The sequence below is a fragment of the Catharus ustulatus genome, chromosome 20 (genome assembly GCF_009819885.2).
Source record: "Catharus ustulatus isolate bCatUst1 chromosome 20, bCatUst1.pri.v2, whole genome shotgun sequence".
In the NCBI taxonomy this organism is placed as follows: Eukaryota; Metazoa; Chordata; class Aves; order Passeriformes; family Turdidae; genus Catharus; species Catharus ustulatus.
This window is the reverse complement of record NC_046240.1, coordinates 5832655-5849328: the sequence shown is the minus strand read 5'-3', so window position 1 is coordinate 5849328 and position 16674 is coordinate 5832655. Positions and strand designations below refer to the sequence as shown.

Here is a 16674-nt window from a genome sequence, read left to right as displayed (position 1 = left end):
TCATGACCCCCTGCAGATACTTCTGCTTCTCAATCCACGAGCAGAGAACACGGAGCCAGGGCAGAGCAAATCCCCTGGGGTTCTGGGGGTCCCTCCATCTTCCCCCTCTCTGGCCCCCAGCTCTAGGGTGCTGAGCAAGGTTCAGAGGTGGCTGGGGGACCAGGGCTGGTATCTCATTTCCACTGCAAAGCGAGTTACCTGCCTTCTTCCCAGCCTGCTTTCCCACGCTGTTTCGATTTGGGGATTTTATTTTACTGTCAAAGCTTGAAGCATCCCTCCACCCTATAAATCAGAGCAGCGCTGGGACCGACTGCAGCCCTCGAGAACTGGGCGGCGGTATGGGATGGATGTTCCCCGAGAGGCCTCCCGGGATGTGCCGCGGAGCGGGACCAGCTGGGAGCGCCCCGCCGATCTCCGGCCACCGCCGGGGCTGTCTCCGAGACGGCAGCAGAGCCCATGCACGGCGGGGGCAGCACAGCCAGCATCGGGAGTTGCCGCGGGGGCTTCGGGTGGCCCCAGGGACAGGCGGAGGTGGTTGCAGGGGTGGCCCAGCCCCAGGGAGGAGCGGTCGGACCCCCGAGGGGAGCGGTCCGTCCCCGCTGCGGGCACCACGGCCCGGCGACAGCACCGCGCCCTGCCCAGCCCGCCCCGCCGGGGCGAGGGCACATTTGCATATCCACAGGCATCATTTGCATAACCACACGTTTATATTTGCATAGACACGCCCCTCTGCTCTCCTTATTTGGCGGACGTCATCCCATCGCGCTCTCCCATTGGCGGCAGCCGGCACCCGGCCCCGCCCCCCTATATAAGGCGAGCGGCGGGCCGGTTGCCGCGCAGTGCGCTGAGGCCGGGTGGCGGGACGGACCAGCTGCAGCTCCCGCCGCGTCCCCCGCCATGAGCAGCGGCGCGGGCCCCGCCGCCCGGCTGTGCCGCCTGGAGCGCGGCCCGGACGGGTACGGCTTCCACCTGCACGGCGAGAAGGGCAAGCCGGGCCAGTTCATCCGGCTAGTGGAGGCGGGCTCGCCGGCCGAGCGGTCGGGGCTGCGCGCTGGGGACCGGCTGGTGGAGGTGGATGGCCAGAACGTGGAGCGGGAGAGCCATCAGCAGGTGGTGGAGCGGATCCGCGCCGCCGCCGGCACCGTCAGCCTCCTCGTCGTAGACTCGACGGCCGAGGATCAGCTGCCGAAGCGGGACGGGCCGGTGGCCGAGCCGCCGGTGGACGGCGGGCAGGCGGCCCCGGTGCCGGCGGAGCCCCCGGCGCGGGAGCCCAGCGGAGGCGAACAGCGGGTAAATGAGTGGCCGGGGCGCTGGGGCACGGAAGTTTTCGGTGCAGAGGGTGTTGTCCGAGGAGGGGTCGTCGCCTTCCAGGCGAGCGAGCGAGCAGGAGCCGCGTCTGCCATGGGCGCCGTGTGTGGTTTCGGTCTCGATTATTTCTTTATTTGCTTTGCTTTAAACGCGGCTCCCCGGAAACCTCGGGTCCTGCCGCGCCCGACTGCTTTGCGTTTTTTATTCTAAATAACTATTTTTTCCCTTAATGGTGAGGGCGGGGGCAGGCGGGCACACCGGGCGGGTTGGACCCGTAGCTGAACCCGGTGAGTCCCGGAGCTCTCCGGCCCGTCCCTGTCTGCGGGGCTGGAACACGGCGTGAGAAAAGCAACAGGGCGAGCTTTGGCGTGCAGCTGAGCCCAGGACTGGGCTGAGGGCGGCTGGCACTAACCCACCCCAAAATACAACCAAAAACCCGTGGCAGGGGGTGGTTTTGTGGCTGAGACTGCCGGTGTTGGTGGCAGTCACTGTGCTTTGAGTGTGGAGTGGGGATAGCAGAGCCCTTCCCGGGCTGGGGGCTCGATCGTGGCACTCAGTTCCTACAGACACTTCCTAACTCAGGAATGTCGACCTTAAGCACGCGTGGGAGCGAGCAGTTGCACAAACAAAGTGATGTAGAAAGGTGGGGAGTTGAGAAACAGCTGACCTTTTATGCCCCAAGTGGTTCCTAAGAGACGCTCTGGGAGATAATACTGCTTTTTATTTACCCAGCAAAGACGTGTTTGTTGTTACAACAGACCTGTGGATGGCTCCCTGGGCAGCAGGCTCCTGGTGTCCCCAGTGTAAGGAACCTTCTGGGGAAATCTTGTGACCTGTTCTCAGAGAGGTTGGTGCAGTGGAGCCTTCTCAGTGTTGATGCTGAGCCCCAGGAAGACCATGGTGCCTCACTGAGCTGTTGTCACATAGGGTTTTGCTGAGGATTGGGTGGTTTTGAGCTGTGTCTCCTGTTGGACTTTAGCCTTGTGCTTGTTCCCCTGGTTGGGCTGATCCAATGCAGGCACAGCTCTCATCCCTGCCTGGTTAAAACATCACTCCAGCACCTCCTTGATGGGCTTATTTGTGTGGCAACAGCCATGCTGTATCCCTGTTCTGTCTCTCTTGCTCACTGTCCCCTCTGTCATCCCATCCTTGCGTGTGGCCCCGTGCCGGTCTCGGGTGCTGCCCCATGCAGGGACAACGTGCCTGCTCTCCCATATGTCACAGTGCCAGTGCTCCCTGAGGGATATGAGACTGACTGTGCTCTGCTTTCTGCTGCCAGACCTCTCCGTGAGCTGGGGAAAATAAAAGGGATATTGTTAATGCAGCTCAGGTGAGTTCCCTGCCAGGCTTGGGGGCTGAGGATGTGCTGTCCCCAAAGAGGATGGAGCCCTCTCGTGCTGTGGGATCACTGCCTGCTCGCTGTGTTGGCTGGAGTGATGGAAAGAGCTTAGGAAGCTGAAGATGCCCATGGGAATTCTGGAAGACAGTCCTAGCTGAAGAAACTCATGGGCTTTGGGGACAGTCTTGGCTGAGGATTGCCCACAGTCTTTGGGAAGCAGGCTTGGGGCACAGCTCATGCACAGTTACTACTAGAGGTTTCTCTGCTGGTGGTTTCTCTCCTCACTTGGTCTTTGGGAAGCAGGCTTGGGGCACAGCTCATGCACAGTTACTACTGGCGGTTTCTCTGCTGGTGGTTTCTCTCCTCACTAGAGCAGGAAGCGGGTGACATGGGGTGACATTGCCACAAGGCCCCAGACGGTTTCTCAACAGGTAGCAACAGGAAATCTTGTGGCTGGGGGCAGGGCCCAGTGGAAAAGGCAAGTGGGATTAGAGATACCACCCTGGCCAGGCACCCACCAAGCAGAGTGGGAAGATGCTGGGCTGGATGCTGAGCCAAGCCAGAGCAGGCAGAAAGGGATTTCTTTCCAGCAGGCAGGAAGACACTGATGGCCTGTTCCTGGCCACTGGCAGGCACCAGTCTGGCTGCTCCATCCCCCCACAGCCCCATCCCATCATTGTGGATTGATGGGATTCCCTGGCATCACAGGAGAAGTGGGAGATTTGCACGTCAGAGTCCTGTTTGCTTTGTTGGGTTGGACTTTATTTGTTTAACAAGCCTGGAGATGCTCAAGAGCTGGGAAAGCTGCTTGTGGTGAGCAATGTTTAGTTAGTGTCTCCCACCTTCCAGCAGAATCCATTCTCTCTGTGAACCATGCTGGGTCCTGCATGATTGGGACTGTCAGGGGGCTTGGACACCCCCTGAGGCAGTTGTGGGAGACTCCTATCAAACCTTGAGTGTGCAAATCCCCCTGCTGCTGTGGTGGAGGTTTTGAGCCTCCCTGGGGAGCTGATCCATGCACCCTTGTCTGCAGTGCTGAGCCAGCACGGTGACAGTTTCACACCCCTCAGGTCAGCCCCGTTTCCTGGGGCCCTGTGCCATGGGGGTGTCCACCCACCAAGACTTGTGACGGTTTCTCTTCCCCCACGTTTGTTTCTGGAGCCTTCAGCTGCTCGGGAGTGCCTTGAGAAAGTTTCATGCAAACCACACAGTGTTCCCAGGGCAGCGTCGGTGCTGCCAGCACAGTGGCCTGGTACCAGGGCAAGGCATGTGCTACCAGCCCCAGCTTCCCTCTTGCAAATTCAGTGTGAGCCCTTCCTGCCAGCAAGGCTCCTTGTAAAACCTGGGAGAGCCTCCCAGGGCTGGGTTTCAGAGTGTAACAGGGAGCAGTTCCCCCGGCGCTGGGAGTGTTGCACCGGGGTAGCTGGTGTTTAATTAGGAAATGAATTAAATTTCCTCTCGAGGCAGCTGCATGAAAAGCAGCTCCAGTCAAACAGGACGTGACAGGGATGCTGCAAGGAGGCTGCTTTGCATCCCCTTTGTATGAAGCCCGAATGTGTGCGCCAGATTTTGGGACCCGTGTGAATTTGCTGGCCCAGGCATCCTCAGAGCTGTTGTGTTCCTCTTTGAGTAACTGGGAATGTTGCTGCCGCCAGCAGGCTTGGTGCTGCTTGTAGGGCTGCGGGGAATTTCCTGGGACTTGAGGCTTCAAAAGCTGTCCTGAAATTGCTGTTTGGAGGGCTGGGAAGTGGGGAGTGAGTCCTGACATACTGTGCAGCTGGGGTCATCACAATCCTGGGATTGCTGGTCCTGCCAGGTGGCTGGAGATGCTGCGGAGGGAGAAGCATCTGGCTGAGCCCCAAATCCTGTTTCAGGGTAGGAAGAGCAGTGCAATGCTGCAGAAGTCCTCATCCCAAGCAGGCATCTCTGCAGACAGAGGTCTCTCTGCCTTCCCTGGGTGTAGAGGAGGGGTGGCATGGCATGGCTGTGCAGGGGCTGGTTCCAGCTTCCCCCGCTGCCCTCCCTGACTGAGGTTGTAATTGCTTGTAACGAGGCTCTGCGGCTAATCCCAGCGCGGTGGGAGAGCTGCTGGCCTTGCAGGACAGGATGCAGCGGCTTAGAGAAATTAGGGGCATTTCCGCTTCCCAGGTCCGTAGCCACAGGTCTGCTCACACCCCGGGTGTTGGCCCCAAACCCTCTTGCCTCACGTTGCTCAGCCCAAAGGGACTTTGGGGCTGGAAGGATGCCCTGCCATGGGGTGCTCAGCCTGCTGGAGGATCAGATGCATTTGTTTTCCTCCCTGTGAGGCAGAATGGTGGCTGCCCGCAGGGTTTCTGTGGTTTGGGCTGGCACTGGCAGCCTCGCTGGGCTGGAGGAGCTGCTGGGGGATGCTGTGGTCGGGTCATGGCTTGGCCAGGCTGCCCTTCACCGAGTGCTGCTGCCTTGGCCAGCTGCCTTTGCAGGATCAGTGCCTCCCTCACTGCCGTGACCTGTCCCTGTGTCCTGAGACATCTGTCCACCCATCCCCCCCTAAAAATTCATGGCACCAGCATCTCAGGGAGCCCAGGCTGCCAGGGCTTTGTTGGCATGGGTGGGAGCGAAGCCCTCCCTCCTCCTCCTCCTCTCCTGGGAGTGCTGCCAGCACCACTTGCTGGGTGCTCCCTCTGGCTTTGTCCTGAGCTATCGGCGTGGAGCAGCCCCAGAGCGCTGCCAAGGGCACCGGCAGTGTGGGTGCTCCAGAGCCTGAACCCCTTGCTCGGGGTCGAGCCAGGGCAGGGATCTGGGGAGGTGCAGCCTTGCTCCAGGCTCCAGCAGCTCCTGCCTTTTGTCCTTACTTTGGGTATTGTCTGTCCTCACCATTGCTTGGGATTTCTGCCTGGGTGGAGGATGCTGTCACACCCTGTGAACCCACTGCTACCTGGGCACGGGGGGATGGGAGGGTGGAAGGGACGAAGTCGTGGGGGTCACAATCCTCCACCCAGCCAGGGAATCCACAGCTGGGCTGTTGCACTGGGTGTGGAGAGCGATTCCTGCATTCCAGTGCTGAGACATCTCGGAGTTCACCTTCACTCCTGGCAGATGTGCTGGGTGCTGCCTGCACCTCCCTTCCCAGGATGTTGTCAAGTGGAGCTGGGGTGGTGGCCGGCCTTGACCATGAGGGAAGGCGTTGTGCAGGTGGATGGGGCTTTATTGGGGCTTTATCTGTGCTTTATCTCAGTGGTGTGCTTAGCAATCTTAGGTGCATCACCTTGGCTTCCATGGAACCCCGTGCCACACCGGTGTGTCAGATATGGGGTGTCAGCACCCCAGGTTGTCCCTGCAGTGGGCAAAGGTGATTTCATGACAAGATGCAAGACTGCTGTGCAGGGAGTGCACCTGATGCAAGTGTGGGAGGGCAAATTCCTGCAGTGCCTGTCCTCAGTGATGCTCTGTGTACCAACAGAGAAAAAATTATTTCGGATGAAAGATTTAATACTAGTCCCCTTGGTGAGAGATATTCCAGCAGGCTGAGTGGGCTGCTGGGAGAGCCCAATTAAAGCCCAGGCTCTGGTGGTCAAGGTGGGATCAAATAATTTTATATATAAACTGTAAAAGTGGTATGGGGTGCTAGGGTCAGAGCAGTTCTGACAGTGCCACGTGCAAGGTTCATGTCATTTGGTTCCTCTGATGCTTCCTGGACATCCCATCCCTGCTGGGTGAGCAAAGGCAGTTCCTGTGTGCCAGGCTCCCGAGGATGCTCCTGCCTCTTCCTGCTGCTCATCGTGTGGGGAGCTTAGAGGGCACCAAGTGGGCTAAGTGAGTGGCTGTGGCTGCCCCAGCAGGGCTCCCTGGCTCCAGGTACTGGTGGATCCACAGGACAAGGTGAAACCGGGTGCAGATGAGCTGGGTGTTGCCTCCTGGAGAGGAACATCCCAGTCGCACCGCCCCACTGGAGCTGGTTTCTGTTTTGCAATCCTGGAAGTTCATGCTGGGGCATGGAGATGCCTCAGCATTACAGCTGGTCCAGCTGGGTTCCAGCTGCCTGCCCAAGCCCTGTGTGCCCCTTCCCTGCTGACAGTTGGCTGTGGGGTGCTCTGGGGTGGGGGATCTCCCTGAGCCCGTGGGTTTGCCATGGAGAAGGGCTACAGTTGGCAAAGGGGGTGATGGAGGGGACCTGTGCCAGCACCTGAGACCTCTCCAGTAGCCAAAGCTTCTGAGTGGGATGGGGTGGAGTGGGGCTGCTTCCCAGCAGCCTGGGCTGTGTTTCCTCCTCCACCTTCATGGCGGTTGCAATCCTGATCCCAAAAGGAAGAGTGTGGTCTGGGAACACACACATAATAACATGTTTCTTCAATGTTTCACTGCAATTAGTGTGCCCTGCACCTAATTAATTAATTAGAGCCCAGGATCATAGGGTGTTTGGCACCATGCATCCCATCTGGAGGTGTCAGTGCCCACAGGTGGCCAGCTGAGGATGGTGTCCCTGCCATTCCAGCAGCTGTCTGGGGCTCCTGGTGCTGTCCTTGGGTGTTGGGGGTGCAGGAACAGTTCACCCACAGATTGTTCCCATTGCAGAAGGAGCTGAGACCTCGGCTGTGCCACATGAAGAAGGGCCCTGATGGCTATGGCTTCAACCTGCACAGTGACAAGAGCCGCCCAGGGCAGTACGTGCGCGCCGTCGACCCCGGCTCGCCGGCTGAGGCAGCAGGGCTGGCACCCCAGGACCGCATCATCGAGGTGTGCTGGGCTGAGGGGAGGTCTGAGGGGTCTCTCTGAAAAGCTTGGCACTCCCTCACATCCTGCTGCCTGGGAGACAGCTGTCCTTGGCCAGGAAGGTTCACAGTGTCCCTGGTGCTGGCGGTGACTCACGGCACAGCCACCTGACCTGCACCAGCCTGCCGGTCCCCACCCAGGGGTGCAGCACTGTGGAGGGCTGGGACTGAGCAGTAATTAGCTGTCTAGGGGTTAATTAGCAGTAGCACTGTCCCCTGTCCTCAGGATGCCCCTGGGGTGGGGTAGGCTGGGGACAAGGTGCACGATGGTCACAAGTCCTGCTGTCAGGTGTGACGGGGGTGGGGATGAGCTCAGGCTTGTGCCAGCTCACGTGGGATGATGATCCACAAGAGCAAGGACCAACTGAGCCCCAGCCCTGCTGCCCACCAGGGTGTGGGGCTGCTGCCTGTTCTGGAGTGAAGCTTTTGGGCTTTCTGGAGACCATGGCATGGCACAAGAGTTTTGTGCCAGCCCTGAGTCCATGTTCTGCTGAGAGTTCCCTGACAGCTTTGCCCATTCGATTCCATGCCAATCACTCAGAGGAAAATCTGCTTTTAATGAGGTTTTTCTGGCTTCACTGGTAATCCCTGTGAGGCCACAAATGCCTGTGGCTATGGGGTGGCTGTGCTGGGATTGTGACTGGTACTAAGGCTGGTACCTGACCCCTCAGTGGTGCTTCTGAGGGATGGATGTCCCCTGGCTTCAGTGGTGATGTGGTGCCTGCAGGTGAATGGTGTGTGCATGGAAGGCAAGCAGCACGGTGACGTGGTGGCAGCCATCAAGGCAAGTGGTGACGAGACCAGGCTGCTGGTGGTGGATGTCCTCACAGATGAGTTCTTCAAGAAGTGCAAGGTGGTGCCTTCGGAGCAGCACCTGACAGGTGGGCTGGGGATTGTGCTGCTGGGAGGGGTTTGTGCCACCTCTGGTGGCTCTGTGTCACCTTCTCACCAAATCTAAGGGTGCTGAGCCCTGGAAGGTGGTCTTATCACCCTGGGAGCAAACAGAGTCACCTGGGTTTGGTGTCTCCCTGCCTGCCTGAGGGCCCAGTGCTGGGCTGGTGGGGCTGACGTGGGCAGGTTTATGGCCCTGGGTTGCACTTTGGCAGGGTTTATGGCTTGGGGAGCAAACAGGAATCAGCTGCCCTTTGCTCTCCCCTGTGGCCCTCTCCCTGCTGTCACAGTGGTCCCTAGGATGATGGGGAGGGGGTGTCACCAGGCTCCACATCATGGCTGCCATCATGGGAATACGTCTGGCAGCATTCCCCTGTGACACAGCGCTGGCTGCAGTGAATGGTTAAAAATTCAGGACTTGGCCAGACCCTGGGCAGTGCTGTGTGAGCATTGGCCATGTACAGCCTTGGCTTACCCTCCACTGGCAAGGGGACAAAGCAAACACATCCTCACCCGGTGCCCACATCCTTATCCCACAGGTCCCTTGCCAGAACCAGTTGCCAACGGTGATATAGGGAAGGTAAGAGCCTCATCTTGATTTTAATTCCATCTACGCCCATCTCCAGTCAGGGACCCTCCTGTTCATGTCCCCTCTGCCCATGGGTGGGTGATGCCACCAGACACCACAGGGGTCTCAGGCTGTCACACAAGAGCTGGTGCCAGTGGGAAGGGAACTGGTGTCCTCCAGGAAGGGGGATGCTCGTGGTGCTGAGTATGGAGGTGGCTGTTTTCCTCCTCTCCTTTGCTTTCTGATGCTCCAGGGCTGGGAGCCCTCATGCTGCAGCAGGGAAGTAGAACCCAGCCCTGCAGCCACCCTCCTCCTCCCGCTAAAGCCAGGGCAGTCAGGCCGGGGTTTAATCCTTCCCCGCCCCGGATGGGCAGTGCTAGAAGTATTTATGTGCCTGGAGCTTGCAGGGGATTACGTGTGGGGAGGATGGATTTCACTGCACCCTGGGTGGGACTTGCAGCTCTGGAGGCTGTTCTGAAGCCCCAGGGCTGGATCTCACCCTCCCTCCCTGCTCCCCTCAGGAAAATGGAGGAGAGCCACGGTCCAACTCGGTGTCTGAGAGCCCGTCCAGCCCCGCACCACTGGCTGTGTCCCCCAACTCCAGCGAGACCCACAGCGAGGTAGGGCTGAGAATGCTGGGGGAAGGCTGGAGAGTGGGACATGGGGCTGTGCAGGGGACACACAGCGGGGCTGACACTGCCTCTCATCCCCAGCCTCACGCACAGGAGGGTGACAAACGCCATTCAGCATCCGGCTCCCTCCTGGACCTCGACATCCCGCTGGCCGTGGCCAAGGAGCGGGCGCACCAGAAGCGCACCAGCAAGAGGGCACCCCAGATGGACTGGAGCAAGAAAAATGAACTGTTCAGCAACCTGTGAAGGCCCTCAGGCAGGATGAGGGTCTTCTAGCTCCCCCCAGCCCCATGCCCACCTCTCCTGCACTCTTCTCCTCCTGCCATGAGCAGATGTGGGGCTGCTCCCTACCACCCTGACCCAGGTGCTGGGGTTTGGTGGCCAGTGAGCATCCCTGCAGAGGGGTTCTGGGATGGGGGTGCTGGGGGTGCCCCCTCCCAAAAGCTCATCCCCAGGGTGCTCCTCCAGCCCTGCCTTGAAGCCCTGCACATCCTGGCAGGCACAAGCAGGGAGGGATCAAGAATTTGGGGTGGCCTGATGCCCAACACTCCTGGTCCTCATTGTTCCCTGTTTCCCCCCCAAACCCATCTCCATTTGAGATCCCCCCAAATTACCCTTTAACTGCAAAACCTGAGGCTTTTAATGTCTTCTACCAAACCCCACCTTCCCAGCCACTGACCACAGCCGGGGTGTTTGACCCTGGCCTGGCAAGCTCCGTCCACAGTGACCCTGTCCCTTTGCCTCCTCAGCTGCAAAGAGGGGTATGGGTGCCCAGCATTGGGGAGTGCCCAGCACCCTGCCCTGGGGCAATTTTGGGAGAGGAGAGGGTGTCTGGAGCCAGCACAGCAAGCAATAATAGTCTCCTTTGCTCCTGCACACTTCTGGAGACAGCCAATCAGGGTTTGAATCCAACACTGTTTAATTTAAAAGCTTCTCATAGACTTTTTTTTTTTCCCTGAGATAAGCATTTTTCCAATCACATCTGTTTTTGTTTTTTTTATTACCTGTATTTTGTGGAAATTCTTCCTGTGGATGTTTTGTTTCCATGTGCTGCAATCAGGTGTTGTTATACTGTTGAACTCAAGAAAAAATTCTGTTTACTGGAATAAACCTTTCTGACTTCACAAATCTGGTTTAAAGCTAAATCCTTCCAGAACCAGAGGGGGTGCAGAGGCCTTGCAAGGGCCTGGGGGACACTGGGCCTGGTTTGGGGACCCTTCAGCACCTGAGGGGACAGGTTGAGGGGGTTGGGGAGGCACTGGCTGGTCCCAGTGGGGGTTAATGCCTTGGAGTGATTAATGGGCTTTAATCCCCTGGGGAGTGCTGGGGGTGGGGAGGGGGAGGGGGGTGATGCAAAGCTCTAATCTGGGTCTGCTGGCCAGGCTGGAGGGCAACAGCTTTGTTGGGGCAGCCCAAATGTGCCCCCAGCCCCTATGGAGGTTTTTGGGATGAGCCTGAGTTGAGGGAAGGTCCCTCTGAATGAATGGATGTAGCCCTTGGTGGCTCAGTGAAGCCAGACTGGTGGCACAGTAGGACAACACAGGGCTGTGCCTGTCTGGTATCTTAAATTCCACCCTTAATGCACACTCTTGTGCTCCAAATCTGCAAAGAAGCTGTTCCACCTGAGCACAGGAATGGTCACAGCTCTTTGCACCTCAAATGACACCCCAGTGACAAAGTGCCACCAGATTTCCAGGGGAGGTGCAGGCTGTCACTTCTTCCTGGAGGCTGGGGGAGCCCATTCCAACCTGTCTCATTCTCTGCAAGATTCCCTCTGAGGGAAGGTGAGCTCCCATCTCGTTTTCCCATGCTCATCCCGTTGGGGCAGCAGGACACCCCTGCCTGGGACGGATGCCACAGGGTGGGGCAGGGCAGGACTGGGGGCACTCACTGGGTCCCAGCAGCACCTTCTGCCTCTTGGCCTGGTCAGAGCAGCTGGTTCCCTGTGGGAAGCCTGTCTGAGCCCTGCTGGGACTCTTCTCCCCTTTGGGGTGGGCTGAGCTCCAGGACAGACCCAACTTTGTTTTGGGTTGCCAGGAAAAGGCTGTTCCCAGCCGCCTGCGGAGCCGGGGCAGCGCCGGCGTTGCCGGGGACCGGGGATGCCAAGCAGGGCCCTTGCTGGCTCCAGAGCAACCATCTGGGCATGGGGAGCTGACAGGACATCACCCTGCCCCTTCCTCCTGGCAGCACAGCTTAAATTATTTTTCCCACCTTGGTGAGGTTTTAGGGGAGCAAATCCCAGCTCAGCTACATCTCTCCTGCCAGTTTGGCCTTGCTGCTCTGGCAGAAGGATGAGACACTTCAGGGAAGGAGCACCAGAGCCAGCAGTTCACCCAGCAGGTTCTGTAAATCTTGTTCTGGAAGACAATCCATTCCTGCCTGCAGCAGGTGACGAGGAGCAGGAGGATTAGTAGCCCTTGTCATGGTAATCCCAGCGGGAAGTAGAGCTGCTCTCCACTTTACCACCACACAAAGCTTTCACTACAACTGAATCCACACTAAATACTTGTTTAAAATGCCATGATACACTGTTCCCACGCTTGGCTTTAATATTAGTCACAGGAGTAATGTATTTAAATAAGCTAAAATTGGAAAGCTGAAGCCCCTAGGCCCTAAAAATACAGGCACAGCAACACTAAAAATTCCACAGACTGCCAATCTCCAAAACATCCCTGGGCAAAGCTGAAAGTTACTACCTGATCCTCTGTTACTGAAACAGGTAATTTGTGGTCTAGGATTAGCCATTACAGCTGCTGTTACCAAAGGAAAACACACAGGAGCATCAGTTATCCTTCTTACCTTCTGCCCTCTCCTCTTAGCAGCTTCCCTGCTGTGGACAGCCTGTGTAGGGCAGGAGAGGTCAGGCTGAGTAACTGCACAGGGAAGTTTGTCCAGTGAGTCAGGCAAGTGCCTCTTTCTCATCCATGGATCTCAGATTTACTGCAGCAGATGCTGGATAACTCCTGCCCTAAATAAATCTGCCCCCAGTAAGAGATATTTCCCCCAAATTCATCCTTATCTTAGTGGAGAGCAGCAAATGGAACCTCCAGGCTCAGCAGAGCAGTCCTGAGCTGGTGGAAGAAGGGAGCTATCTCCTTTCAGTGTGTTCTTGCTTTCATCAAAGTAGCCAAGGAAAATCAAGTGCAACATCACTGCTGGCCTGAGGTTTTCAGATCTGGAGCACAGCCCTGAAGCTGAAGGGGGTTTGTCTCAGAAGCCTCCTGCAGCTCTCAGCCCCCTCATCATGGTGGGGCTCAGCTCTAATCTTGATCAGCCAATATCAACAACTTCCATCATATTAACTTGTCCGTTGTTTGTGCTCACCCACATCTGGGCTTCTCCCTGCCAGGACCCAGCAGTGCACCCCTGCAACCTACCAGACCCCAGGAAACTGGCTTTAAAGAGTGTCTGCTGTCCTTTACAACTTCTAAACCACTCCTTGAGCTGCCAAAGAAAGCAGCTGAGCCCCACGTAGTGCTCAGGCACCTCTGATCTTTGTGATGTGTTTTTTATTCAAGAGTGAAAAAGACAGAGCTGCCAGTACATGAAACCTCCTCGCTGATGAATCTTGATTTAAGAGCAGTGAGAGAAGTTTCTGCTTGTCCAGTAATCAACTGCTGGTGCTTTTAGGCTCTGTTAGAACAGCCCATCAAAATGAGAGTCATTCCTAGCCAAACCTGTGAGTTAGTGGCTGATCCCCAGGTCCAAGTTTCAGGCAGTAATCCAGGCTGACAGAGCAAAGTGCAAAGTTGACAAGATGACAAAACAGCTGCAGGAGACGGATGAAAACAATTCCAGAGTTGGCTCACTGGTGTCCTCCACACCCAGACCTTGCAACAAAGTCCAACTTCTCCCTGGAAACCCAGCTGGTGTCTGGAGGTGTCTGTCAGCTGTCCAGCGCCCCAGCTGGCTGCTTCAGCTCAGCGTAGCTCTTCTCCTCCACGTGGTTTGTCTGCTCCAGGAGCCACCGTCTCTCCTGGTCACTGACATCCAGCCTCAGCGTCACCTCCTGGAAAATGCTGTTCACAGCAACCTGGAGCACACAGAGAGAAAGCAGCTCAGTCTCAGCCACAGGGCAAACAAATGCTGCTCACATTCTCTGAGGAGATGGGCTGTTACTGCACCTCCTTAAAGTGAAGCTTTTTGAACATGCAGATACTGGCTTCATTTTCCTGACCAATCTTAGCCTCAAACTTGGTGATCCCCAGTTTTTTCACTCCTGCAGGAGAAATCAGAGAGAGAGGCACTCCTATTATGTGGCACATCTATAAAAGATGGGGCAGATGCATCTCCTACTACTCTGCCTGTATCACCAGGATTAGGTGCTCCCAGATCCCAGCCCCACCACACTCCTGCTCCTGTGCACTGAGCCACGCTCACCATAGGCCATCATCAGCAGAGTTGCCTCCTTGCCAAACCCTCTGCCACGGCAGCTGGGCTCTGAAAGACACAGCACAGAGTCAGCATCCAGTCAGGGCAGACAAACCAGCCACACCAGGCACTTCTGAGAAGAGGCTGTGACCTGGACACACCATGGGCTGATCAGGGCTGAAAAGCCATGGTAAAGCATGAGAATATAAAGCTGATGCAGGAACATCAACACCTGTCTGCAGCACACAGCCACAGTGACAGACCCCAAGCTAGGAAGCAGAACTTGACCTGCAATCATGATTTCAATCTCGCCCAGGGTCGGGTCCTCAGTGTTGGTAAGGAAGAGATTCACATCCCCCACCATGGAGCTCTCCTCTGCCTGCCCAGGCCAGCGCCCCGAGTCCAGCACGATGAAGGTGCACTCTGGGGAAAACAGGAATGTGGCAGCATCTTCAGAGTGTGCTAATTATTCATAAATTACCAAAGAATGAAATTAAAGGTGTAAAGCACAGAGGAAGAACATTTTCCACGTGTTAACAGCAAGGAAGAGTTAATAATTTGGCTTCCCACACCAGGTGTGCCTGTTCCCACCCACAGAAATGAAACAAATACTTGGGAAAATCTGTTGTGAGGGTGACACAGACACCAAGACTAGAAAAAGCCTGTGGAAGAAGTGTGAAAACTTTGTGAAAACTTCCCATGTCTGAGGTCTCCTTGCCTTGTCTTACTCAGCAGCAAGTAGGGGCAAAGAATTGTTTAGTGCACAAGAAGCTGAGACTGAGTGATTCACCTGGTTCATGTTATTGCTACTCTGAGTAAGGTTTTTAGTGCCACCTAAGACAAATGCTCCAGACTGAGGTCTTTGCCAGCTTCAGTATTTTCCAGCTCACTAAATTTCTACCAGGTTTTTATGGGCAGTGATTCATTACCTGTAGGAGAGTCAGGGAACCAATTCAATCAACACACCTCAACCAGGTGACCATAAAATCATTCAATTTATCAAGGAGAAATACAACCCACTTCCACCTTATTGCAACAATCAGACCTGGGGAGTGCTGGCTGTGCAGGAGTGATGTTTAATGATTCTTAGCTCAGCACAAAATGCTGTGGGAAATAAATCACTACAGTCTCTGAAATCTGCTACAAAAAAAGGACACAAACAGCTCGAGGAAGTGGATATTCTCCACTTCCCTGAGTATATATCAGCTGTAATGGGAAAACCAGTTCAAGCTACTGTTGTAGAAAGTCTCACATCCCCTCTGGTTTACGGGAACTCACTCAGGGGGCACTCTCAGCTCACTGTGGGTCCTCCCCAGAATGCAAAGAACCTGCTCACGGCTCCCACCCTCCCTCAGAAAGCATTCCAGATGCTCACTGTCAGCGTCATCCCGCCAGCTGTGCTGCATTTCGTACTCCTGCTCCAGGCTGAGGGGCTCTGAGGCTGTCAGTCGCTGCAGCTCCTCCGACTGCATCCACTCGTGGTACCTGGCAAGGGACCCAGCCCCACATCAGTGCCCAGCTGAGCACCGCAGCAGGATCCCTCCCTGAGCTCCAGGGGTCAGGCTGTTCTGCAAACAGCAGCCCAGCTTTTGTGGCAACTTAAAATGCATCCACAAGTCCCTTATCTAACACAGAGGGAATTTCCACACAATCTGTCTAACACAGATAGATTTCTCTGTGCAAACTGAGGAAGTTTGCCCATCCTGTGGCTTTGTCTGGGGTGTCCAATGCAAACCTGATGTTTTTGAGTTCTGGTGCACTTCATCCCACATCACCTCCCGGGCACTGATCAAACATTAACGCTGGTATCTTTGTGCTGATTGACTTTACAAACTGTTGGCATGCCTAGTTCATCAAACATCCCCTGGCTTTACATGCTTTGCTCTTCCCCCATCACCAGGGAAAGGCCGCACTGAACAGAGGAGCTGCTGTGCTCACTCCCAGCCAGGTACTTCCCAGTGGCACAGGTGGAGTTCTCTGTCCCCGCCAGCAGGGCTGGCACAGGGATGGAGTGCCGGGCACGGAGGGCACCTGTGCTGACTGATTCACAGGGAGGAGCGGGCCCTGCACCTTTCCTGAGCCCAGCACTGCCCTCAGAGGGAGAAGTGGAAGCAGATAGTGCAGGAGCGCCCAGGGAGCGCTCGGGGCACGTACCGGGGCACGTGTGCAGCAGTGTAGGGCACCAGCGTCACCTTCTTTCCTCGCAGCACCGTGTCCTGGTTAATCTTCATGGCCTCTGCACTGAGGGAGAGACCCAACAGCCCGCTCCGTGTCTGAGGCGAGGCCAAGGGATGGGGCAGCGTGGCCTGGCGCCTTTCGGGAGCGAGAGGCGGCTCTCACTGTCCGGATCTCTCAGGTCGCACCATTACCCCCACATTAACCATCCCGAATCCCTGTTCCAACATCCCGAGGGACCCCTGGGGCTGGGGGAGGATCCGGGCCCAAGGATCGGGACTCGGCACCGGGGTCTGCCTGCGCTACCCCTTCCACGCATGCGCACAGACCCCGACACCTCCCCGCCACGGGACGTGTGACGTCATCGCTCCGCCCCGTGTGACCCCGCCCCTTCCTCGCTCCGCCCCGCCCCTCCACGTCCCCACTGCCCCGCCCATTCCCCGCCTCTGCCCCGCCCCTCCCGTGGCCCAATCGCGGTGGGTGTTTTCATCTCGTCCCCTCCCACTCCTGCCTTCCTGGACACGCCCTTCCCCGGCGCGGCCACGCCCCTCTATGGCCCCACCCCGTTCTTCCTGTCACGCCCCTTTGTGGGCCGCGCCCATTCGTTCTCCCGCCCCTTTTAGACCCCGCCCCGTCCCC

At 56.9% G+C, this 16674-nt stretch overlaps 2 protein-coding genes across 2 annotated transcripts; one reads left to right on the top strand and one right to left on the bottom strand.

Moving 5' to 3' along the window:
• The first annotated feature begins 842 nt into the window (after positions 1–842).
• On the top strand, positions 843–10613 carry SLC9A3R1 (SLC9A3 regulator 1). Its single transcript, XM_033076843.1, has 6 exons — positions 843–1290; positions 7202–7363; positions 8126–8279; positions 8829–8869; positions 9379–9477; positions 9571–10613. The coding sequence occupies exons 1-6, from the start codon at positions 898–900 to the stop codon at positions 9733–9735; spliced, it is 1014 nt and encodes a 337-aa protein (XP_032932734.1). The 5' UTR covers positions 843–897; the 3' UTR covers positions 9736–10613.
• Positions 10614–12981: 2368 nt separating this feature from the next.
• Positions 12982–16371, bottom strand: NAT9 (N-acetyltransferase 9 (putative)). The gene is made up of 6 exons (XM_033076844.2): positions 16015–16371; positions 15236–15345; positions 14149–14283; positions 13870–13929; positions 13614–13708; positions 12982–13522 (listed from the first exon to the last, which is right to left on the bottom strand). The coding sequence occupies exons 1-6, from the start codon at positions 16089–16091 to the stop codon at positions 13376–13378; spliced, it is 624 nt and encodes a 207-aa protein (XP_032932735.1). The 5' UTR covers positions 16092–16371; the 3' UTR covers positions 12982–13375.
• Positions 16372–16674: the final 303 nt, after the last annotated feature.

Bases quoted from the DNA above. Each gene is read 5' to 3' on its own strand.
- NAT9 (XM_033076844.2), bottom strand. From the start codon at position 16,091: ATGAAGATTAACCAGGACACGGTGCTGCGAGGAAAGAAGGTGACGCTG. The intron at 14,284-15,235 runs GTGAGCATCTGG...TGTTTTCCCCAG, and splicing joins CTGGCGGGATGACGCTGACA to AGTGCACCTTCATCGTGCTG. The intron at 13,709-13,869 runs GTGAGCGTGGCT...TTTCTCCTGCAG, and splicing joins TCTGCTGATGATGGCCTATG to GAGTGAAAAAACTGGGGATC.
- SLC9A3R1 (XM_033076843.1), top strand. From the start codon at position 898: ATGAGCAGCGGCGCGGGCCCCGCCGCCCGGCTGTGCCGCCTGGAGCGC. The intron at 1,291-7,201 runs GTAAATGAGTGG...TTCCCATTGCAG, and splicing joins CCAGCGGAGGCGAACAGCGG to AAGGAGCTGAGACCTCGGCT. The intron at 9,478-9,570 runs GTAGGGCTGAGA...TCTCATCCCCAG, and splicing joins CCAGCGAGACCCACAGCGAG to CCTCACGCACAGGAGGGTGA.